The 23415-nt window shown below is 46.0% G+C and overlaps 2 protein-coding genes across 11 annotated transcripts; both read right to left on the reverse strand.

The window, feature by feature from the left end:
- Positions 1–496: 496 nt before the first annotated feature.
- Positions 497–5031, reverse strand: SUOX (sulfite oxidase). 5 transcript variants are annotated; one of them, XM_055394923.2, is made up of 5 exons: positions 4742–5031; positions 4043–4108; positions 3258–3317; positions 2828–3005; positions 497–2397 (listed from the first exon to the last, which is right to left on the reverse strand). In XM_055394923.2, the coding sequence occupies exons 3-5, from the start codon at positions 3305–3307 to the stop codon at positions 988–990; spliced, it is 1638 nt and encodes a 545-aa protein (XP_055250898.1). In that variant the 5' UTR covers positions 3308–3317; positions 4043–4108; positions 4742–5031; the 3' UTR covers positions 497–987. The 5 variants fall into 5 exon arrangements, with proteins under 5 accessions (XP_055250898.1, XP_055250896.1, XP_055250897.1 ...); XM_055394921.2 differs by having other exon boundaries at positions 4043–4180; XM_055394922.2 differs by having other exon boundaries at positions 4043–4185.
- A 2131-nt stretch (positions 5032–7162) lies between these two features.
- On the reverse strand, positions 7163–22689 carry RAB5B (RAB5B, member RAS oncogene family). 6 transcript variants are annotated; one of them, XM_055394925.2, is made up of 7 exons: positions 22576–22663; positions 21269–21327; positions 12676–12935; positions 11143–11294; positions 10755–10877; positions 10110–10203; positions 7163–9791 (listed from the first exon to the last, which is right to left on the reverse strand). In XM_055394925.2, exons 3-7 carry the CDS (start codon positions 12836–12838, stop codon positions 9676–9678), a joined length of 648 nt encoding a protein of 215 aa, XP_055250900.1. In that variant the 5' UTR covers positions 12839–12935; positions 21269–21327; positions 22576–22663; the 3' UTR covers positions 7163–9675. The 6 variants fall into 6 exon arrangements, with proteins under 6 accessions (XP_055250900.1, XP_055250905.1, XP_055250903.1 ...); XM_055394930.2 differs by lacking the exon at positions 21269–21327 and having other exon boundaries at positions 22576–22689; XM_055394928.2 differs by lacking the exon at positions 21269–21327 and having other exon boundaries at positions 22495–22621.
- Between the last annotated feature and the right edge of the window lie 726 nt (positions 22690–23415).

The raw sequence follows: 23415 nt of genomic DNA on the forward strand, positions 1-23415 counted from the left end.
AGCTAGGGGAGAGTAGCCGAGCGCCGAAAGATTCAAGTCCTAAAGGCGCGGTCGCAGGCAAAGGAAAACTCAAGGACTGGCCCTTAATCTGCATCTATTTTGCAAACAAGTCCACGTTGGGCGCTCTAGTTGCCCTGGCATGCCTGCCTCTAGTGCCAAGTTTTACCTTTGCCTTTTCTACGACAATATTGATTTGAACCTCCTTAGCATTCTTTGCCTTTCCTGCAAGGGCGTAGGAATTGTGTAGGGGAGGGACTCAAGGATGCCAAATTTAAAAAAATTTCTTCTTGGAGGGGTATCTTGAGGTCATTCACCTATGTAGCCCTGCAGATACCGACAGACTTCAGAGAAGGAGACCCCACTTCTTGACTTCCCTTCACCTTTTGTTTTGGGTTCTCAAGAGATACCGCAGTACATTTCCCTCCCTTCAATTTGCTCACTCCCCAGCCTCAAGAAGTCTCCCAAATCATCTTTTAAAAATTTTTCAGAGTGGTAGTCTTAAACAGATATTTTATTGATGTATTTAGAAAAGTGGAACTATAAAGGGAGAGGGTTGTGTTGTGCTCTTCACAACCTTGGCAACCTAGAAGCAGTAAAAAGTTACATATACACACATTCTCTGAAGAATCCCAAGGACAAAGGCAAAATAAGGCCTCAATGGTGACAGTCATTAGAAATGGAGATAGGGTAGATAGAGAAAATAGTGCTTATTTCCAGAATTACTTTCCCTGCTTCTAGCCCTTTACTCCAATAGCTCTTACCTTCTGGCACAGGGTCAGTGGCCTGTGACTATAACATAGTGTCCAAGGAGGAGTGAGTGCCTGGGTGGAAATGTGTGAGGAATGTATTTGCGTGTGGCTTCAGAATGCATAGTCAGGGTTGTGATCCAAGACATGGAGAGGAGGTGGAGGGAAAAGATTTTTTGTGGTAATGAGGCCAAAGAATGGGTATGGAAAGGGGCTCAGAATGTGGTTCTGTTTCACCTTCTCATGGGGCGACATGGACATGGACACGGTGCCAAGCATTGTTGAGCACCCCTCGCAGGTTCCAGATTGGGGCCACCGTGTCTGGCTGCACATTGTAGCTGTCATCTACAGCCTTACAAACAATGTTCAGTTCCTTTATCCCAGCTGGCAAAGGGGCTTGCAGGTGCCATAGTCGCCAGGCCCAGGCCTTTCGGGCACGCTGCTCCTCTCCTTCCAGCTCAGCCACTTGCCAGGTTAGGCCCCCATCCAGAGACACATCCACCCTGACCACAGCTCTTCCTCCACCACTCCATGCATAGCCTTTGACAGTCACCTCCCCTGACCCTATTGTCTCCCCTTCTTTGGGTTGTGTGATGGCTGACTGGACAGGAAGTTCTTGGATAGATGGAGCAGAATCAAAATCTACAGTGTCCCAGTCCACAGATGGAGAAAAACCTTTGTAATCCTGCCGCTGCCAGTGGCTGAAACTTTCCTCTGGTTCCACACTCACTTTGCCCAGCCATTTGACATGGCGGGCACCCACCACACCAGGAACCACCACTCGCACAGGAAAGCCATGGTCACGAGGCAGAGGCTGCCCATTCATCTCATATGCCAGCAGGACCTCAGCTTCAGGGTCCATGGCCCGAGCCAGAGGGATGGATGCTCCATAGGCAGTCCCTGTAAGGTCTGAGTCCAGTCCCTCAAAGCATACATGGGCCTCAGTTTCACAGAGCTGGTGACCAGCCTGGGCTAACACATCACAAAGCCGTGCCCCAGCCCAGCGTGCAGTGCTAATGGCCCCTAAACTCCACTGCAGACCTCTTACTTCTTTGAACTGAGTCATCTCAGAGCGTCGGTTGCCAGCACACTGCAGAGTGACTGTGATCTCATGCTTAGGGAACTGGTACAAGTCATCCAAGGACAGGCACAGTGACTGACCCCCTGGTGGCCCTACTACATTCAGGCGATAGGTGTCTGGGTCCACATCAGGTACAGGCAAATGATTCCGGGTGAAGAAGATAGGGTTGGGTGTGATGTAGTTTTCTGTCAGCAGCTCAGGGGGAGGCTCCGCATTAAAGGGGCACTGGGTGTTGACCTTCAGAGCTGAGTGACGTATAGGATCATCCGCATAAGGATCAGAGGTCTTCAAGATGGAGGGTGCCTTGTTTTCAGGGCTCAGCTCTCCAATCTTGTACTGAGCTAGTATCTCTCGCACGTGGGGCTGGTTGTGAACAGCATAGAGGGCCCAGAAGGGCTCTAGAGGACCCCCGGCTGCTAGCATCAGCTTTGATGCCCCCCCTGGGTGCATGTCCACAAATTCTGTGATATCAAAGACCTCAGAGCCCAAAGTCACCCAGACCCCAGTCTCAGGGCAGCTGTGGGATTTCACTTCCTCCCTCGTATATCTGCGTGGTGACTCTTGAGAAGCCTGAGGCAAAAGGGAACAGAATGTTAAGAAGAAATCACTCTGCCTCACTGACCCTGTGCTTCCCTGGTGGCTCACATGGTTAAGAATCTGCCCACAGTGAGAGAGACCTGGGTTTGATCTATGGGTCAGGAAGATCCCCTGGAAAAAGGCATGGAAACCCACTCCAGTATTCTGTCCTGGAGAATTCCATGGACAGAGGAGCATGATGAGGTCTATGGGGTCGCAAAGAGTCAGACACAACTGAGTGACTAACACCCTGACCCAACCCACAAAGTTATGGCCACTAGGAAGGTCGAAGATTCCATCTGTGCTGTGCATGAAGACCATGAAGGCTGTGTAATCATGGGCTCTGTGGTAAAGCCTGGGTTGCCTGTGGAACTCACTCAGGCCCCTTGGTTCTGACAGTGAAGTCCCTTCCTTCCCTACTTACCCTGCACTGCTGGTCATGACAGGCCAACACTGCCCCGAGGCCTAGCAGTGTCCCCATGACTCTCCATCCCCTGGTGCTGGAGTTATCACCAGAGAAGGTGAAGCTGGAGCGCTGGGGTTGAAATGAATCATTTGTACAGCAGGCCCGAATGCAGAGCCTTGCCGGGGTTGACTTGAGTCTGGAAGAGAGAGAAGCCTTCTTAGTAGCACACTTCTGATCCTAAGAAAGGGCTAGGGAAGGCCTGGGGTGTACCTCTCCCAGGTTAGCCATTGGTTCCTTCAGTTGGGACTTAGTTTGTCAGGGATGGGTGGGACAAGTGAGATGTGGCTTTCCCTTTCCTCCCAGGCCACTATCTCAACCATTTTACCTGGCAGTTAAGTGCCATAAAAGTACTTAAAAGGAAATAAGGGCTAGGAACTGGATGCCCTACCTGTAGGCCTGTCGGAGCCCTGGGGCCACAGCTCTGTGCAGCAGCAGCATTATGGCAGACCTAGGACAGGAGGAAGATTCCAGGATTAAGACAGGGAGTGCTGGGAGGTGATGAGATTAGGGCAGCTTGAGGCAAACAGTAGGAGGATGACACAGAGGAGACCAGCTAGGAGCTCTCTGGACAAATGGGGAAATTTCTCTGTGGTAAGGAGGCCAAAGAATGGGAGGAGGGGTCCAAATGGGCCCTTAGAGAAAACCTGGAGGAGTTCAGAGACAGAATATGCTGACAGGAAGGAAAGGAACGGGTGTGGGAGGGAGTCCTCTGAGAATCACCTGTTCTACATCCTCCACTCTCTACTTTGTCCACTACAGAGAACAATGGGAGCCAAAAGTCTATTGTCCAGTTTGCCAGTTTATTCTTTCTGAAGCTAGTAGAGGACAACTGAGGGGTATGCTCACATAAAAGGAGACAAAAAAATAAAAATATAGATAATGGCAGCCTAATGAGGTAAAAGGAAGCTCAGATTCCGGAGTCAAACTGCTTTGCGTTTATAAAAACCAGTCCCTCCATTAACCAGCCCTGTTCCTGGGCAAGATACCAGGCCTCTCTGAACATGCATCCTCATCCATGAAATGAGATCTACCTAGCAGAGTTGCTGTGACATACAAATAAGTAATAACATTGTCATTGAAGGACTTTCCCTCCTCTCCCTCCGCCCACCCCTAAAAATATAAAAATTGAACCCAGCTGGGAACTGGATCCCAACCTGTGGTCCACACCCTTACCTTGTCTATGCCATTCAGTGAGCTCAGCAAATTGAGTAGTTAATGGCCAGGGTGTCAGGGAACTGGCTAGAGAAGGAAAAAGGTAATTTTTCTTCTCTGGCTCGCAGCAGTTTCTTCTTTACAGCACTGAACAGATCACTGCTCTCAGGAGGGCCAACGTCGGGGTGGGGTGAGAAGAGTCAGAATTGCTGATGAGATGCAAGAAAGCTAGGAGTAGGAGCAGAGGCTGCACTGTATTCCCGGGCCTTGCGACCCTCACTCTCCCTCCTACTTCCCATCAGTGCCAGCAGCCCACTCTATGCTGGAGCGGTGAGGTAGAGCTGACTTATAGTGGAACTCGATCAGCCCAAGGTCCCAGTCTTGGGAGAAGCAGTCTTCTGCTGCAGAACAGATGACACCCGCCTTGTGCGGGTGGTGACCAGTCACTCCCCAGGGTCACTTTGGGCAGAATATGGATATTTTACCGGGGCACAAGCAGCTGGCTCCATGTCACTGCCTAACAGCTGGCCCGAGAGTATCTTGTAGCAATAGCCCACGTCCCCAGGAGCACCCGGCTAGCGCGGGTGGAGGCGGGTACCAGCAGTTTTGCTGTGCCTGGGATTCGGAGCACCCCTGGGTGCCAAGCCCCCGCCCCCGGCCACCGCTCAGGTTATTGGCCTTGCCCCCTCCTCTTCCCTTTCCTGGCCCCAGGCTCCTTACCAGGCTCAACGTACGCTGGGTGGCTGTTTTACCCGCTCCACACCCAGCGGCTATCGGCGGAGGGGAGGGGCCTGCGCCGTGACGTTGTTGCGGAGGAAAGGACCACTCTCGCCCCTCGGCTCGTCCCCCAGCCATTGGCGGGCGGCGGGCCGCCTCCCAGCTGCTGTGCCCGCCTCCTGGAGGCCAAGGCAGGCAGGGCGCCACCTCGCCTGGGAGATGGGACGGGCTGTTTTTCCTTCCGCCCGCGCCAGACGAGGAGTGGGACCCTCAGGATGTTCGGAACCCGAGCAGTGTAAGGTGATGAGAACTCCCAAGGGTTGGGCTGAGAGGTGCTCCCGCCCCGCCCCTCCCCGCCCGCTGAGACACAAGGTGCTTTCACTAGAGGCCTCGGCATCCAGCCGACTTTCTCCCGGTGGGGAGCTCCGCCTCTCGTCAAGCGACTCTGTTGCAACTACCATAGCCCTGTTTGTCTTTTAGAGAAAACAAGATCAAAAGCTCGTCTTTTATTTTCAGGAATGAGAGCAGAAATGGAGTCTAAATAGTGGTTCAAAGACTTTGAGATTCCTTGGTCTAATAATTTCTCCTCAAATTGTAGAAATAACAACACTGAATAACCATCTTTTAAATTTTGCTTAGTTGTCAATTTATTTTAAAAGGTCGTTATTTAATGACATTTTTAACACCCAAAAGTAGGAAGATTATACTTGCTCATATCAGAATAAAGGTCACTAACATAAATTGTTTGCTATTACCCTTTTATCATTTGTCTAGGGAAAACTTATTGGAGAAGGAAACGGCAACCCACTCCAGTGTTCTTGCCTGGAGAATCCCAGGGATAGGGGAGCCTGGTGGGCTTCCGTCTATGGGGTCACACAGAGTCGGACACGACTGAAGTGACTTAGCAGCAGCAGCAGCAGGGAAACTTGCCATTGGCGAGCTTTGGACCTGGGGCAAACATACCCAATACTGCCCTCTAGAGGTGAGAAGGCTGAGTTACAACCTTACTTTAAAAGTCGACTGAGCAACCAACACTTTCACTTTTCCCCACCTTTAACTTTGGAAGATCATTTCCCTTCCGTCCGTTTCTTCTTTCCAAAACTGAACTACAAGAGCTTTTACTAGAAATGAATAAGTCGTGTGGGAGTGTGGGGGTGGTGTGGAATACTAAGAAATATAAAGAAAGGGGAACTGACAGTGAAAAGGTAATTTTGGTTCTAAGGTTTTTGGAAAAAAAGAGTTTCCCAATTCAACTGTACAATTCAATCATCAGACAGGCCTGATGCCCAACCTATCCTTCCAGTCTTAAAAAACGGGCTCAGTTCAAGGATACAGAGGAATCAGTTAAGGATTATCTGAAGCCATGGGATGAGATTTCTGCCTTGTAACTGTCACCCTACATAAAACTACACAACAGGCTTTATAGAATTGACCTTTTAAATCTCAAAAATTTTCATTTTACAGAGGAAACTGAGGCAGAGAACAGCTAAGTAACTTGACTAAGGCCATAGTTAATAAATTGTCAGAGGTGGGACTGAATTCCAGGTTGTCTTTCCTGTCCTTCAGTCTTTGGAACTTAAAACTCCTGCAACCACACGTAATCTTTTCTCTATATCATTCTTCCCGACCACTTCCACTTAGACTGTGAGGGTCAGAGCTTCAAGAATACAGTAGAAAAGGAGTAGAATTTCCTGCTTAAATTTTCCTGTTGGGGTAAAAGTCACATGATCAATCAACAATGTTAATTCAGTGATTTTTAAAAATTTTTCTTTAGGTCATGGATCCCTTTGAGATACTTTAAGACAGCGGGCCCTCTCCCTAGAGAGATGCAAATTTTTGCATAATACTTAAAAGTATTCACAAACACCACCTCTCCCTCCAGTCTCATCGACCACCCCCTTCCATATATACATTCTGTAAGGATGGCCTAAAAAACGAAGCTAGGGACAGATTTGATGAGCTCTCTAGTGGCTTGGGAATAGTGATTAAACAGCAGTAAAGGGGCTATTTTACAAACTGGATTATCTCACTATTCAAGGAAAGATGAGTAATGAGGAGTTACCAAGATGCAGGGCTTCCTTGGTGGCTTAGCAGTAAAGAATTGCCTGCAATGCAGGAGACATAATAGACGTGGGTTCAATCCCTGGGTGGTAAAGATCCCCTGGAGGAGGGCACAGCAACCCACTCCAGTATTCTTGCCTGCAGAATCCCATGGACACAGGAACCTGGCGGGCTACAGTCCATGGGGTCACAAAGAGATGGACACGCCTGAAACGGACTTAGCATGTATGTATGCATGCACACATGCATGCACCAAGATGCAAAGGAAGGTGTGTTTCTGGTTCAGTAAAACATTATTGGGTTGCCCTTGCAAATTTCTAGTATCAGAGAAATAGCAAAAAAAAAAGAAGCAACACTCCAAAACACCTTTTTTTCTCCTTTTTTACTTACATTAAATACATCGGTAAATCAGCAGTCGCATTCTGTTACCACGATTGTTATGTTGGGAGAGGAAGAAAAGGGGAAAAAGGCAAATGCTTTCTTAGAGGCAAAAAAAAGAAACAAAAGATATGCCCCCCTTAAAAAAACAAACAAACTGATCAGAAGAAAAAAATGAAGAGCTGGGAAATAAAAACCAAGATTCCCCAAGCCCACCAGAGCTCAAAGAAAAGCAGAAGAGCTGCTAGAAAGTAGAAGGAAGGCAGCAGACAGGCCCATAAGTTAAGGCCAATCCTGTTCCTAAGGGGGGCAGTGGAGGTGAGAAGAAGCCTGGAGAAATGGTTTCCCAGCCCCAAGGCAATGAAACGTCTTCACTCCTGCTCCATGGGGAAAACTACACAAAGAACATCTTTTCTAAGAACTTATGAGAGCCATCCTAGTTCTTCCACTTGTAAGGACACACTGGGTGCTTTAGGGGGCTAATGGGTGCTGGGAAAAGAGGGGGAGAATATGCATTTCAGGGCCGTGGAAACTAAGGCTGCCCCTGGGAAAGGAAGAGAATTGAGGTGTAAGTGGAAGAACCTAAGCTCAGTCCTTCAGAATCTCAGCGTCATGGATTTCTCAGCTGCTCTGGGACAGAAAGCAGTCTACAAGCCCAAAGGGCAGAATGGTTCCAATTCTAGTTCACTATGGCCTCTCCTATTTCCCCCAATTTCCCCAAGATTCCAAGCTAGAACAAGAAGGAATTTAGAATTCTCTCTTGCCTTGATGGCTTCCCAAAGACATCTTAAAATACCTGATAAGGGATGTGGAGAGAGGCTAGAGATTTAGAAAGGACCAATGTCCTCTGGTGATGTGAGACAGTCGTAAGGGACCTTTAGTGCCAGTCGTTCCCTGTCCACCGGAACAGGTGTTATGATATGAGGGGGCCACAGGTAGACCTCTGTGGTACAACTCCCTAGCGGTATGTGGATTAAACCACTGGTTGCATGGGGGATGGGTTTGGGGCAGCATCTTCAGCATGGCAAACTGAAGATACTAACAAAGGAGAAAAGAAATCAGGCCTGATGGGAGGTAGGGGGGCAGAACAGACTGTACAGTGGGAATAAAGATCATACCTATTTACAGGGAAGTAGAAAAGACACAATAATGGGTGGATCAAATTGAATGGGAACCCTGGAAAAGCACAGAAAACTCCTCCCTCTGGCCGGACACTTCTTCACTCCCCTACAGTGAGTGGCCTATGCTATCCTGAGACTGCTCTCCAGTTGCTCAGTTAATTTCCCAGAAAAGGTAAACCTATACCCAAGAGTTAGGTTGGCAAGAATATCGGTCAAGTAAGAATCAGAGTTAGAGGAAGCTAGCAGTGGAGACTGGGCTTGACTAGCTGCCACCGGTACGGTTCTCTGCAGCCCCTCCTCAAATTTCATATACACATTGGATTCCACTTAATTAAAAAGAGGGCAAGTAAATCAACCAAACCGCCCATTAAACAAGTATCACAACTGAACTACCATCAATTAAAGTGCAAACTGCAGGGGGATACGGTGGCTGGGGCTGAGGCCATCTGAAGGCGAGAGAGAGAAAAATGCCTAAGTCAGAGGATGGGTATCAGAAACTGGTCCCTCCTCCATTTAGATCACAGCAGAGCCAAAGAGGCAGGCAACCAGTGAAGATTCTTTGGAGGACACTGGGGTCCTGAATCTCCCCCATTATGGGGGAGAAGCTACCTAAGAAGCTGGGTGAGGGGAAAATAGGCCTTGGAAGAGTTCATGAGCCACAGATGACACCGCCTCTCCACCCCTTCCACTTCTGCCCAGTCAGCCAATAGCAAGACTCCAACCTGGTGCCTAGGAGCTGGCCGTCCCATTCCCACCTCTACCTAGAAAAACCCTCCACAAGGCCAACTCATGGACGCTGCAGTGCTTTCAAATATGAGAAACTCCAACCAAACAAAAACAAAAAAGGCAATGTTTCCTTACACTCCCTGCTCTGAGCCTTACTTTACCCCAAGGCCCTTAATGTGACTGCACTGGAAACCTTCCTCAATTCCTGGGTTCACCACCTTCTCCATCCTGGGGAGAGGAGGAAAAGGAGATCAAGAACAGAGAATGACCAAAAGCAGAAGGGGAAGGGGCAGGAGACAAAAAAAAAAAAAAAAAAGTTTTCTGAAAAAATGGGTAGAAGGAGGAGGAAAGATGAGTAGGTCACTGTCTTGCACCTATAATACGAAGTGAAGAAAGTTTGTTTTGGAAGGTAAGTCCTGGGGGATCTGACCCCTAAGCCCCAGAGTAGGGGTAGGAGGCCAGTGGCAACAGCTGCCTGGTGTTGTTGCTGAAGCGTTAAAAAGTGCCATGACGGAGCTGTCAAGAGGCAGCCCTTGGGAGCCAGGGCTCAGTGTGCTGTTACCGTAAGGGGCTGTGTGCTGAGGGGTGGGGATGGAGGTTATTTCTTAGCTCTCGTGCTAGCTCCATACTTGTTTGCTGCTAGCCACCCCCTCAGTTGCTACAACACTGGCTCTTGTTCTGCTGGGACTGCTCGTGAAGATCCACACCCCGGCTTCGGCCTGCTGCACCCCCCAGATTCTGGGGTTCACTCTTTGGCAACTTCTTAGCTAGAGATAAAAACAGAAGGGAACAAAGTATGGTAGATTTTACTCATCTCCCCAAAAAAGACTATTGGGGGAAAGGGGAAATGTGAGAGACTAAAAGAATGTTCTGAAGAGGGGAGGGTTCATTGCAAACGACACTGAAGATGAGGGGGCTCAAGCTGCAACCAAAGGATGGAGGTCACGATGGAAAGTTACGGTATTTCCACACCTCAAGTTTTCATAAAGGGAGACACTCCCATTTATCCTTATGACTTGGGTTAGTGATCTTACCCAGAGGCAAGGGAGAAACGACAGGAAGACCTCAGGCTGCTCTGACCTTACCTATTGCCAGGAAGAGATCGTTCACGTTCATAGCTGTCTTGGCTGAAGTCTCCATAAACAATAAGCTGTTGTCATCTGCATACGCCTGGGCCTCCTGCAAGGGGTGGGGTGTACTGGTACTCAGGCTGTAGGGCAGGGACAAGTACTGCCTTTCCACTCCCAGGTAGCACTGGAGCTAGGCAACATCCTAGGTTCCCTCCCCTCTGAGCCAGCTGGCCCTGGACCCATAATTTGCTGATGACTCCCTTAAAGGATAACCCATGGTCTCCACCACTTAATCCAACAAAGAGATGTCAGGAAACTTAATTACAGGGAAGAAGGCAAGTTGGTTAGGGGCTTTTGGGTTCTGACACTTGAGACCCTTACCTCAAATTCAACTGCTCCCTCCTTCCTCTTTTCACACTGGTACCCCCACAGCTGGTACTGGTACTCCCCTACCCCTCTGCTCTGGAATTTTCTTCTGACTCCTCTAAAATCTCCTGGCTGGCATTAGGGTCACAGTGCTGCTGTATTTAACTTGGTGCAGAACTGGGGAATGAGATGATGAATGTCCTCAGATGAGGTTTTCAGAGAGGGCAGGTTTGGAAAAAAGAGGTCCCAAGCATAGCGGGAGTGTGTCAGAGAAGGACTCGGTGGCCATCTTACTTCATACTCCACCATGCGCTTGTTGGCCAGGTCAGCTTTGTTCCCTGCCAGGGCGATAACGATGCTAGGACTGGCCTGTCGCTGTAGTTCTTTTACCCATGTCTTTGCTCGGGCGAAGGTTTCCTGGGAAAACACAAGGATGAGAATGGGTAGGCTGGAATGACTGCCAATCTAGGGCTATCACCTTCAAAGTCCAGTCTCAAAACTCACCTTCTAAACAGCCTTTACTCATTGAAACCATCTGTTTCTGGTAATTCATTACCTCTGTCTTCTCAACACTTGGAAGCATAATTTGTATTATTTTGCTATTTCAAGAACCGGTTTTCTCTCCCCCACCTAACTTAATTCCTATAAATAAAAGCAAGGACAATCTTCTCAGCCCCCTTACCTGATTAGTAATGTCATAAACCACAATGGCAGCTTGAGCACCTCTGTAGTACATGGGGGCCAAGCTATGGTATCGCTCCTGCCCAGCTGTGTCCCAGATCTCAAACTTGACTGTCGTGTCATCTAGACAAACAGACTGGGTGAGGAAGGCCGCTATGAATGAGAACAGAGGAGAAGTTGGTGTAAGTGGGAGAATGCACTGGAACATCCCACCCTCCTTCAAAATATCTCCACTGTCAGTCTAAGATCAGTCACTACCCAGGCCGCTCCGCTACAGGAAAGGTTTAGCATTCTCCTTCTTATACCCTGGAAAGGTTTAGCATTTTCCTTCAGGTCCTGGCACCAGAATTAAGCCTGCTCTTGGCTAAATCCTTCCTGCCAGAAGTCTTTCCAGCTAAAGAATGGGGGCGCCATGGTAAACTCTGAGGGCTAGAAAGAACCAGCTTTAATACCAGAGTCAACACTCTTCTAACCAAAATAGATTAAGAGATAATGAGAGACAATAAGCTTCAGATAAAAGTCACATCAAGAACTGATTAGAAGATTTTAAAGCCTGATGTGCTGCTGCTGCTGCTAAGTCACTTCAGTCGTGTCCGACTCTGTGTGACCCCATAGACGGCAGCCAACCAGGCTCCCCTGTCCCTGGGATTCTCCAGGCAAGAACACTGGAGTGGGCTGCCATTTCCTTCTCCAATGTGTGAAAGTGAAAAGTGAAAGTGAAGTCGCTCAGTCGTGTCCGACTAGTAGCGACCCCATGGACTGCAGCCCACCAGGCTCCCCTGTCCATGCGATTTTCTAGGCAAGAGTACTGGAGTGGCTTGCCATTGCCTTCTCCGAAAGCCTGATGTGAGGTCCCACCACTATATTATTTGGCTGTTACTTTTTTATATCACTCCTGCTGGTCTAAGAAGGTATTTCCAAGGTAAGTAATAAAAGTGGGGAAGGAGAAATATGGGGAGTTCTCCTATCAAATTAGCACCCTATTTCGGGATAGTGGCAGAGAGAAGGTAGTCAAGGTTGGAAAGGCATATTTCTTTATCTTTTGTATTTAAACCTCTGCTTTACCAGATGTGTGCATCAAAGATCATCTAAGGAGCTTTTCTAAACATACATGTCTATATTGCCACCAATCTCACCCTCCTTCCAAAACTAATCAGCCAGTGTGAGGTAGAGCCCAGCATGCTCTCCAGGAGTTTCAGATGTACACCTCTGATTATGAGCCACTGCCCCAAACCAACCCTGCTCAAGATGACCCTCAACTGAACTTCACTGGTAAGATGAGAGCCAGAAGAGGAAAATAGTCTGAGATTTTTTTTTAAAGTGTTTTTTCTGGTGCTCAAAGGCCAACCTTTCTAACTTTCTTCCAGGAAGAGGATGAAGAGAGACCTGTTTTGGGACATTTTGGCAATTTTTTTGTTTCATAAAAGATTTCGATTTCAGGGAGCTAAGAGGGCCAGCAGCATAATCAGATCCTTAGATCTCCCTTCAATAGCCCTTCTAAACACTAACTCTCTTCTCTCCCTGAAGTACTTACCTCCAATGGTGCTCTCCTGGTACTCGTGGAACTGCCCTTTGACAAAACGTAATACCAGGCTAGATTTCCCCACCGCAGATTCACCCAGCAGGACCAATTTGAACTGGCATATTTTGCTGGCCTGGGGCTGCCCATTGGGCCTGGCTGTGCTTCTGCTAGTCATGGCTAGATTATCAGAGTGGGAAAGGGTGGAGGGAGGGGGATGCCACAAAGCGGCAGAGGGGGGAGGGGGGGGAGGGGACGTCCAGGCTTCAACAGTTCTGCAAGAAAAAAAGTGGGTAAAATTAAACACAGGGCCATGACAACGGCAATCATTTTTTAAGAGAAAGGACAGAATCTCTTCATTTCTTTGCTCCAATAAGGACTTAAGTCTTATAATCACCCACCATTAAAAGCTTACACCACTGAGAGGGTCCCAGGCACCTGGCACTCAGTGTTTAAGAGTGGGGATCAAGAAAATAAGAAAAGCATTGAAAGTAGAGTGTGCTGCAGTGGAGAGACTGAAAACCGTGTGAGAGTAGTCTTTAATCTCCCAATCATTCCCCACCAGGTCTTCAAAAAACAGCAAATCGATCAACTTTTAGAACACCCAGGTCCACCCAAAAGTACCCCAGGTCCCTACTATCTCTTTGGTGTCCTGGTGCTGTCTTTTCTTACCCCCTCTTTTTTCTAGCCTTCAAAATGAGAAATTCACTCTAGGGGTGCAGTAACAGTCATCCCTCTGAAGAGCAAAGGGATAGCTTCTGGTTCTATATCCTTCATACATGACCATTTCTGAAAACTGACATTTTCTGAAAATCAGACCAGGATCCAATTACCAGAAAAATCTATCCTTTCTCATTTCTGCTCAAAGGTAACAGAGAAACAGACTACATTCAGTGTTAACCTTTGCTTCTGCCACCCCTCTGAGTCTGAAAATCTATCAAGTCTGAGTCAGTAGGCTTGATTTACTCTCAACTTACAGTTCTCTTCTTGGTGCTTAGGGATAAGACTATTCTTCACACTAAAAAGGCCTAACAGCTGTAGCCCTCCAAATCAGAGGCAGAGAAAGAAGGTGAACCTTCTAAACACATGCAGGAATCTCCAAAACCTGGCACAGGAATAAGTCTTCAAGCAATAAATACTTGATGAAAGAATATAACTGAACCACCTTTTCTACCTTCTAAGTGGCTAGGAAAGATGGTGGTGCAGAGGAGACAGAGAGAAGTTGGGACTTTGAGTGTCCAATCATCCAAACCTGACTATATTTCATCATCCTAACTCTGAGGGGAAAAGAACTATGAGATTCAAAGAAGCGTTAGCATGATCAGAACACGCAAAACCACCTCATCCCAAAACTAAGCACTGCTTGGATTGTACTTTGCTGGTTCAAATTGATGTTTCCCTTCTCCAAGACTGATTCTAGTGACTCCATAAACATCATATTCTGTGACATACATAGTGAAAAAATAATTGCTTTGGGATCAAATCAGGGTATATTAGTAGAGATGGAAAGGATAGAAAAGCCATACAGGAAGAAGCATAGAGGAACAAAAGCTGTGGAGTCCAATTCATTGGATTCATCTTAGTTCTGCTTACTAGCTATGAACTTCTGGACAAGTTACTAAATCTACCTGTGCATTTGTTTCCTCATCTGTAAAATGGGATAACAGTCTATGAGCACCTACTTCAAAAGGTGTTGTGAGGACTAAATGCAATAATAAAGAACATAAATATTTGACAAAAGGTACTATATCAATGAATATTAAGCTACTAATCATTATTAATATGACATCAAGAAAATTTTTCTTCCTGAGCCTTACCTTCTACCTTTATAAAATGGAAAAAATATCTATCTCATAGAATAGCCCTAAGGATTAAGTGAAAGATGTGTTTAACACAGAGCTAATAAATAGTAAGACAGGTATTATTCAGTGGCCCTGATTCACAGAAATAATCAATTTAATATATTAAAGGACATCTCAATATTAGTTGTTATTAATATAATCCTAAAGAGCAGCCATTATATGAAGGAGGTAGAGGGAAAAAAAAAAGTGTAAGAGGAAGTTAACAGAGAAATGAGATAGAAATGAGAAAGCCCAGAGAAGTCTCAGCATAGACTAGATTAAGACAGATGACTATATAAAATTACTGATTCTACTGGGTATTTTGTAGTCCCCCAGGTCAATGAGTCCTAAGAATTCAGATATACATGTGCCACTTTGTGATAAACTTTTCACTGGTTTATGATGAAATGATTAAAATAAAAATGATACAGCAAGTTTTTCACAAAGCTAAATTTATTCGAGTATCCTTTATAACATGATTTCTAACTTTTTAGTATCAATTTTCTCTCAAAGGTTATAAGCCTCTAAGACCCACAGTTCAATTTTAAAAAAAGCAAAACATCCGGCTGATTCTATTTCTATAAACAAAGCAAAATTCTACAAAGAAAAATGTTTTGAAAGATACATGCTCATCTGTTAACAGTGGTTACTTCCCTCGAGGGAGAATGAGACTAAGGAAAATGGTATGTAAAGAACTCAGATATTTTCATTCTACATAAATCTTCCTTTTATTAACAGGAAATATATATATATTTAAAGTTTCCTACATAACTTTTTTAAAAAAATAAATAGTGGTGTTGCTAGTCAGTAGTAAGCTTTCTAAATATACTTATGTGGAAAAATAGAAACCCTTAAATTTGTCTGTTAAATCCAAAATTCTGGGAACCAGTACTGCAACTGCAAGAATCAGTATTAATTAGCTTCTTAACTACTAGTCACAGTTCTTCAGCTCTTTTCATCCTCAAATCTTTAGAGCAGTGTTTTTATACTGTAAGCCAGTAGTGATCTTGAAATCACTTGGTGGATCATGATCAGTATATTAAAAAAAAAGAAAAAATTACCATGTGGCATGTAAATAATAAGCACGACAATCATTTTGTGAAAATGCTTCACTTGTGGTTGTATGTACACACACTGAATTTTGATATAAAAAAACTTTTTTTGAGTCATAATAAAAAAAAAAAAGTTTAACAAACACTGCTTTGGAGAGGCCAGCCACTGAAAGATGGGTTAGTAGGAAGTCTAGTCTCTGGCTGGCCTACAAAAGCACTTCCAGGTGAAATTAAGATAAGGGCCGAATATAGCTCTCCAAGTCAGAGGTTTTCCAATTCTGCTACTAAAGTTATGGAGCAATTATGAAAATGGAATGCTAAAGTTGACAGAGGCAGTCCTGCGCAGTGGTAAGGACTCTGGAATCAGGCAAGCCTTAGTTTTATTCTCTGCTTTCTCAACTAACCCACTGTGATCCTAGCCACTCACTCCTTTTACCTTTCTGAGCTTCAGCTTCCTTATCTATGAGGATCTGGTGGGGGGAGTAGGAAGGATAATAGCGGAAAATAGTAAAGGGCAGAATTTGAATTCAAAGTTCTAGGTACATTTAAGAAATATGTTTCTCTTATACAGTTTCTCAGCATCTGTGAGGATTATTTTTAAAAATATATTTATGTAATACTTCATATACATTGTTTCATAGGTAAAGAGGATAGGCCATTATAACTCTACACTTGAAAACAGATGAAATGATAGGGGAAAAAAAAACCTACAGATGATAAGCTGATCATGTTTCCTTTAGGTTGACACACATATACTAGGAAAAGTGACCAGATTCTCTGACTTACTCCCTCACATTTCAAAGCATATGATCCAAGGGGCAGAACACTAAGTTAGAGTGAACTGAATTCTCATTGGCAGACACATCTTTCTAGGCCTGGGAAAATAGTAGGAGTTGGAGAAGTGTGAAGATAGGAAACAGCAGGGAATTCCCTGGTGGTCCAGTGGTTAGGACTCCATGCTTTCACTGCCGTGGCCAGGGTTCAATCCCTGCTCAGGGACCTGCAAGTTGCATGGTGTGGCCAGGAAAGAAAATAAATAAAGGTAGGAAACAGTCACAGACACTCGCGTCGAAAAGCCCTTGGTCACTAACCCCAACAGATGGTAAGTCAAGCCAGAGTCAATGAGCAAACTTCCTTGAACTGTCAGAGATTAGTAACTACTGGGTTAGGAAAGACCATCGTTTCAGCTCAAGACTATGTCCTATCTTCTCTGTTCACGGTAACTGACAGGCTGCCCATCTCTGTGCCTTCATCTTCAATCCCAGCTTGTTAATAAGAGTATCATGTTTCCTATGCAACAGCTAGACTCTTGAAAGATCAGGGGTACAGAAATGGAATAATACACATAAGGTTCAATTGATATCTCCCCTATTCTAGTGATGATTTTTTTGGCTGACAATCGACAGTGGGCAAACAACCCATCCGAAGGCAAAAAACAAAACACAGCCAACCAGTCAGGTTGTGTAATGATTACTACCTTCAAACATGAGGCAAGAAAGGGAGGAGGAGATTTTTCTTCCCTTCAGCCCTTTCAGTTCAGATGAGAATGACTTAACTTCCCTCAGAATTCCAGCTCCATGAGAATGGCTTATCAAATGACTAAGGAGGATTAAGGTTTAACTCTGTCATCAGTAAACTGGGGAAGGGGGAGGTGGAGAATGAGGGGCAAGTTCTTTAGTGTAGGTAGCTCTCCCAGCAGCAGAGGAAAATATGAATAGGAAAGCTTTCTAAGGGACTTCCCTGGTGGTCCAGTGGTTAACACTTTGAGCTTTCACTGCAGGTGGGCAAGAGTTCAATCCCTGGTTGGGGAACCAAGATCCCACAAGCAGTGTGGCAAAAAAAAAAAAAAAAAACCCACAAAGGGAAAGGCTGCTTAGCCTGCTGATCCCAGGTAGGGCAGGACTCCATTCCTTAGATCCCTTCCCACTTGGTAGCTTTAAGTTCTTATGTCAACTACATATGATGTGTGTGTTACTCACTCAGTAGTGTCTGACTCTTTGTGACCCCGTGGACTGTAGCCTGCCAGGCTCCTTTGTCCATGTCCATGGAATTCTCCAGGCAAGAATACTGGAGTAGGTTGCCATTTCCTTTTCCAGGGGATCTTCCCAATCCAGTGATCAAACCTGGGTCTCCTGTATTGCAGGCAGATTCTTTACCGTTTGAGCCACCAGGGAAGCCCAACTACATATAATGGATGCCTCCAGAAGTCTGTCATCTATCAATAGAGACGAGCCACTGGAGTCTAGCTCCCTCCCTTATGTTAGCCCTATAAATTCAGTTTTGCAGATTAGAGGCAGTTGAGAGGTCATCTAGTCCAATCTGTACTTTACAGTGAGGAAACTGAGGCAAAAAAAATCAACCAACTTGCCCATACAGCCAGCTATCACACAACAGATTAGTAGCAAATATCCTTCTAGCAGGTACTCCTAGTAAGGAACTCTTGCTCCTATAATACCACTATACCACTTAAAGAAGCAGGAGATGCTGAACTGAAATTCAAAGAAAGTACCAGGACAAGAACAAGAGCTTAGACTGGATAGTTTCTGCCTCTATACAGTTTGGATAAGTACTTCCTTTGAGACCGAAAACAAGTTAGGAAGCCCCAGGCCTTCCCTGGGAACAACAATCTAGTCCCATATCCTTCTGATAGAAGGAATCACTTATTACTATGCTTCTCTAAAAGGTCTTGACCAACCCCTGCCAGGACAGCTGAAATAGGAGCAATTCAATGGTGGGCACTAAGGAAAGCAGTGGTAATTTCTGCAGAATTCAATGGGCTGTGGGATTAATGTGAGATTTACTGAATAGGGAAGATAGCACAGAAGTTACCAAAATCTTAAACTGAATTTCACTATTTGGCTCACTGTGCTGATCCAATGTTAACCAATGAGTCACGGGCTTAAAAGAGTTTTTCCACTTCCCCTTACCCTCTCCCTTGCTGTTCAGTAGCTCTAGTCGTGTCTGACTCTGTGTAGCCTACCAGGTTTCTCTGTCCATGGGATTTCCCAGGCAAGAATACTGCAGTGCGTTGCCAGTTCCTTCTCCAATTCTCTCCCTTATATTTCCCCAAAAGCCAAAAAGAACACTTAATCTCTTATCAGCATGGTACTGCAAAGTCCCTCATGTTGACCTAGGAAAGACTGGAATGCCTTTCTCCACTTTGTCTGCCTAGCAAACTGCTAATGAATCTTAAACTCAAATGTCACATTCTCTGTGAAATTGCGTCATTACCCTCTCACCCCAAGAGAATTCACCATTGCTTCCTCTGGAATCCCATAGTATTAAGACTACATTCCTGGGAATTCCCTGCTAGTCCTGTGGTTAGGATTCAGGGCCTTCACTGCCTGGGCCCAGGTTCAATCTCTGGTCGGGGAACTAAGATCCCACAAGCCATGTGACATGGTCAAAAATTAAAAAAGACTGCATTCTTATCACAACATTTACTACATTATTTAATTGTATCTGTCTACTCTGCTAAACTAAGAACTTCTCAAAAAGTGTGACTATTTTTTATGTCATTTTCAATCTCCAGAGCAAAGCACAATGTCGGGGTCCCTAGTAGGTGTTCATTAATGTCAAAGCAATCCTGCTTGCTTCCTCCATCTACTCCGCCCCTTCTGTGTCATCTGGATAGAATCTTATTTCCATTTGGGAATGTTTTTAATAGGCCAAATCGCTCTCTCGCCTGTTTGTCATCTACCCTGGATAGAGGGCCCTCTTAGGACCCAGCCCACAAGGTACTGTTGCAACTCACATGGGCTAACTGCTTTTCCTGTCACCCGTTACTATGCCTCAGATGGCCTAATCACACCAAATATGCAGCCCTCCCACTGTAACACTGAGGCAACTGTGGTTAAAAACAAAGATTTCTGAATCTTCAGTTAATGTTAAGTGTTAAAAAAACTTTGGTTCAATATCTCCATTAATTCCTAAACTTAAGAAACACAAGTTTAAAAAAAGGAAAAAAAAAAATCATACCTCTGAAAAGGTTTCTTCCCCTCAACAGAAACTACAACCTGACCTAGAATCTGCACACACTTTGCTCACCTGGGTGGCTCCTTACTCAGCTCAGTCAATGACTAAATCTTTCCTAAAACATTCTTTTGGGAAGTGAGAGTGTATTGTGTAGGGTTTTAAGGTATCCCTCCTCCAACCAGGCTGTTGCATTTTCTTAATTTAAATGCACTGTCTCACACTTTGGTTTCTTACCAATCTGAAATGCCCATAGGATTAGGGAGCAAGCACTTGCTTCTCATACCTATGTCCCCTCATAAATCAAATCCATATCAGTGAGCGCAAACAAGCAAACTGTAAAAGAGCAATCTTTGCTCCTGGGCAAAAAGAGTTAGAAGGGATGAGGTATGACTTAAAGGGCAATGGGAAACTCCTCTTCTCCAAATATATTTTTGTAACTCCAGATCTATGTTTGAAATTCTATATTGATAATTTCCATTCTTTAACTCCCTCTTTAAAAAGCAAAAATTCTTGGGAGGATTAATACTTTAAGTGACTATTCGTTATTTACACCTTAATGTGGAGCAATTTTAGATCATTTTTCTTGAAAGTAGGCTCCGATTAAGGGGAAGGTAGAAAAGATAAGAAGAGGTGTATAGAAGAAAGGGACAAAAAAAAAAAGGAAGGGACAGGATACCATCAGGATGCAGGAAATGGCAAAGCCTAGTGAGGATTTAAAACACACATCTACACAATTTTCTCTAGGATTGGCTTTGTAGAAGAGAAAACAAAAGCTTCTGGAGGGACAACAATCAAGGTTTCCAAGGGCAATGTACAAAGGCTGGGCACATCACAGGGCTTCTAAAGCCAGTAAGGACAAATTCAATAAGGTGGTGTAAAAAAAATGTCCCAGCTGTACTGAGGTTTAGAGGAAAACCAATTTCAAAGCCAGAAAAATTTGGAAGCTTCTTATATCACTATAGAAAGACAGACACAGAGGCCCTTTAGAAGAACCACCATCTTTGGGGATAATGGAGAGTCATAGAATTTGAACATGCAGAGACTATGAACCACAGGACAGAAATCTCAAATTCTTCACTTTAGCCAAGATGCCAATAATTTTCCCAAACAGAACGATTCACTTTAACCTTTCTTTCCTGCCCATAAAAGAGAAAGACGTTTTGGCCATCTATTTGGGCATTTCCTTAGGATACCCAGTGCACAAGTGGGGTGTGTGTTTGTGTAAGAATGTGAAGAGATAACCCAGAGTACAACTCTCTACTTGTCTGAATTTGATAAAAGCAAGACAGAATGAACTGTGAAAGGAGCACAATAAATAACAGAGTATCATCCCAGAAGGGAAAGCTGGAAAGGAGGAGAAGCCAGAGCATGGTGGGAACATGAAAACAAAACTGCCTTTGGTGGCACATCCCCCAAAGTGAAGTAAGATTAGTTTGATCTTCTGTCTCTTATCTCTGACCTTTCTGGATGAAATGAGTGGGGTATATGTGGGAGGTTTTACACTTTTTACACTTCTGTAAAACCTGAATATTTTAATATGTACATACCACTTTTCTAATTAAAAAGAAAGTAGTTATAAAATACAGTGGTATAAAACGGAAAAAGGAGGAAGTACAATAAGGGAAAATCCAATAAGCTCCAATCTATGGGGGGAACTAAGGAGGTCAGTAGACTGTTAAAAATATATGGGAGGAAGGGACCTCTGGGTCTTAGAAATCCATCTTCCTTTTCTCTACTCACCTCCTTCCCCGAGTGCCTCTGTTTGACCCAGCTTTCTAATAGCTCAGAAACCCCGGCTCCTGAAGAAGCAGACAAAGAACGGGTGATGCCAACCTTCTGGAATGGAATTTCTCTCTTCCCCAAATCCCTTCCTCTGTGATATCACCTCATATTTCCAGGGTTGATTCCACATAATCATTACCTGCCTGGGAAATACCCAAGTCTAAGTACCACAAAAGTTTCACCAACTATGGTCAGATCTCTGGATGGCTGGGGATACCTAAGCCCATTTCTAGAGCAGAAAATGAATCACTGATTCCCCACTTCCAGGTGAGAGATATGGTCTCCAATATAGACCACATTATTAAGCAGGAAAGAAACGAACAAACATCCCCCAAATACAACTACTTAACTACTTAGCTTTTTCACAGGACATGAAACAGGAGGTAAGAGGAAACACCGAGTTTAGACTGCAGCCTAAACCAGCTTGAGGCCAAGGGAGCGAGCAGGGGCTGAGTTGGGAACTGCCAACAGTCACAGAAAAAAAACAATTTGTCTTCACTGTCTACCCTGAGAGTACCAGAAAACTTCAACTTGCCACATCTTCACACCAATGGGTACAAAAGCGCGAATACTCGTAAAACCCAAGGCCCCAGCCCACCCTTCAGCATTCCCAGAAGCTCCCATCACTGATTCGTGGCCCTGCTTCCACTAGTCCGGCTACCTGAGTCTTCTAGATTAAGAAAGCTTTCTTCGCTTGTGTCAGTTCTCCCACACTGAGCCCAAATCCCTCTCGGCTCAACTCCGGGGCACCCTAGTTAATTTTATAATAGTCACTTTGCCTGAAAAGAATGCCTCTTACCCAGTTAAGAGCCCTTCCCTCACCCTTCCAATGAGACCTCTCGAGAGTCCCGCCCCGGTTCCCCTCGGGGCCTGGGTGTCAGGTTTGACCCCTCCTCATCTCCCGGCGAATGACTTACCTCACCCGCCGCCCAGTCCCTTTCCCCCAGCTCCTCCCTCTTCGGCGCCGCTCAATGAGGCCTGCCCCTTCCCGCACGCGAGCCCCGGGCCTCCTGCGCCGGCCCCCAGCCCAGCAGCCAAAACCTCCCGGCCGCCTCCCCGACTCACCAACTTCGGGCTCCCAGCCCGCCCGGCCCCCTCCTCAGCGCCCCCATTAGGCCTGCCGGGGCCTGGTTCCCTTCTCCCCTCTCGGGTGGGCCATTCTAACCCCTCGCGGAGGCCCAGACCTGCCTCTGCCCTCAGGGCAGGCCGCTTTCCTCTCCGGGGCGCCTCCGCCCCTGCCCTTGCGGGCTCCATCAGCCCGGTACCTGGGGCTCCGTCTCCCCCGTCGGGCCCAAGCCTGTGTCGAACAGACAAACAGCTGCAGCTCAACCAAACCCTCCTGCCCCTCCTCCTCCTCCTCGCCCTGGGGCGGGGCCCCAGCCAATTGCACAACTACCCGCCTACCATCAAGGGTGGGCTCTCTGCATGCTAATCAGCCAATCCTCTAGAGAAAGGCGGGACTCTTTCGGAGCTGTCACCAACGAGTACGAGCAAAGGACCGGATAGGCGAGACCCCAGACCAATACAGTGAGGGAAACCTTGAAGATGGACGAGGTGAGGAGCCACTAAAGGGCGAGCGCCTCAAGATAGGGGGCGGCACTCCGTTGATAGGCGTATACTTTAACCAATAAAATCTCGATGCCCTCATGACCCCGCCTTTTAACTCATAAACATCTTATCAGGTGAGCGATGGAGGCGGGTCAAAGTGTAACTTCAACCAGTACTGCGAAAAGTCCGGACTTGAATGGCAGGCAAAGGCGGGGTTGGAAGAGGCCTTAGGAACGCCGCTACTGACCTTCGCCCCTCCCCCGGCGTTTGGCGGGGGCTGCCTCCAGCGCCCCGCCTTCGATGACAAATTCGCGGGCGTGAAGGGAAATACCTCTCCTAAGGACCGGGAGCCTGGGAATTTAAGCAGCCTTCACGTCGGTGCTTCTTCCTTTTAGATGGGGCCTCAGAGCACAGGAATTTCGGGGGTGGCCCTCGGGCAGTCTGAGATGTTTTCTGGTGAGCTGAGACAGTGGCAGGTCCAAGAACTGGTAGTTTGGGGCGGCTTTAGCTCCTTTACAATAATTTTCGTACAGACGGTTGATATATTCAGAATCATA

Source organism: Moschus berezovskii, chromosome 6 (genome assembly GCF_049115385.1).
Source record: "Moschus berezovskii isolate FMDL1 chromosome 6, NW_MosBer_1.0, whole genome shotgun sequence".
Classification (NCBI taxonomy): Eukaryota; Metazoa; Chordata; class Mammalia; order Artiodactyla; family Moschidae; genus Moschus; species Moschus berezovskii.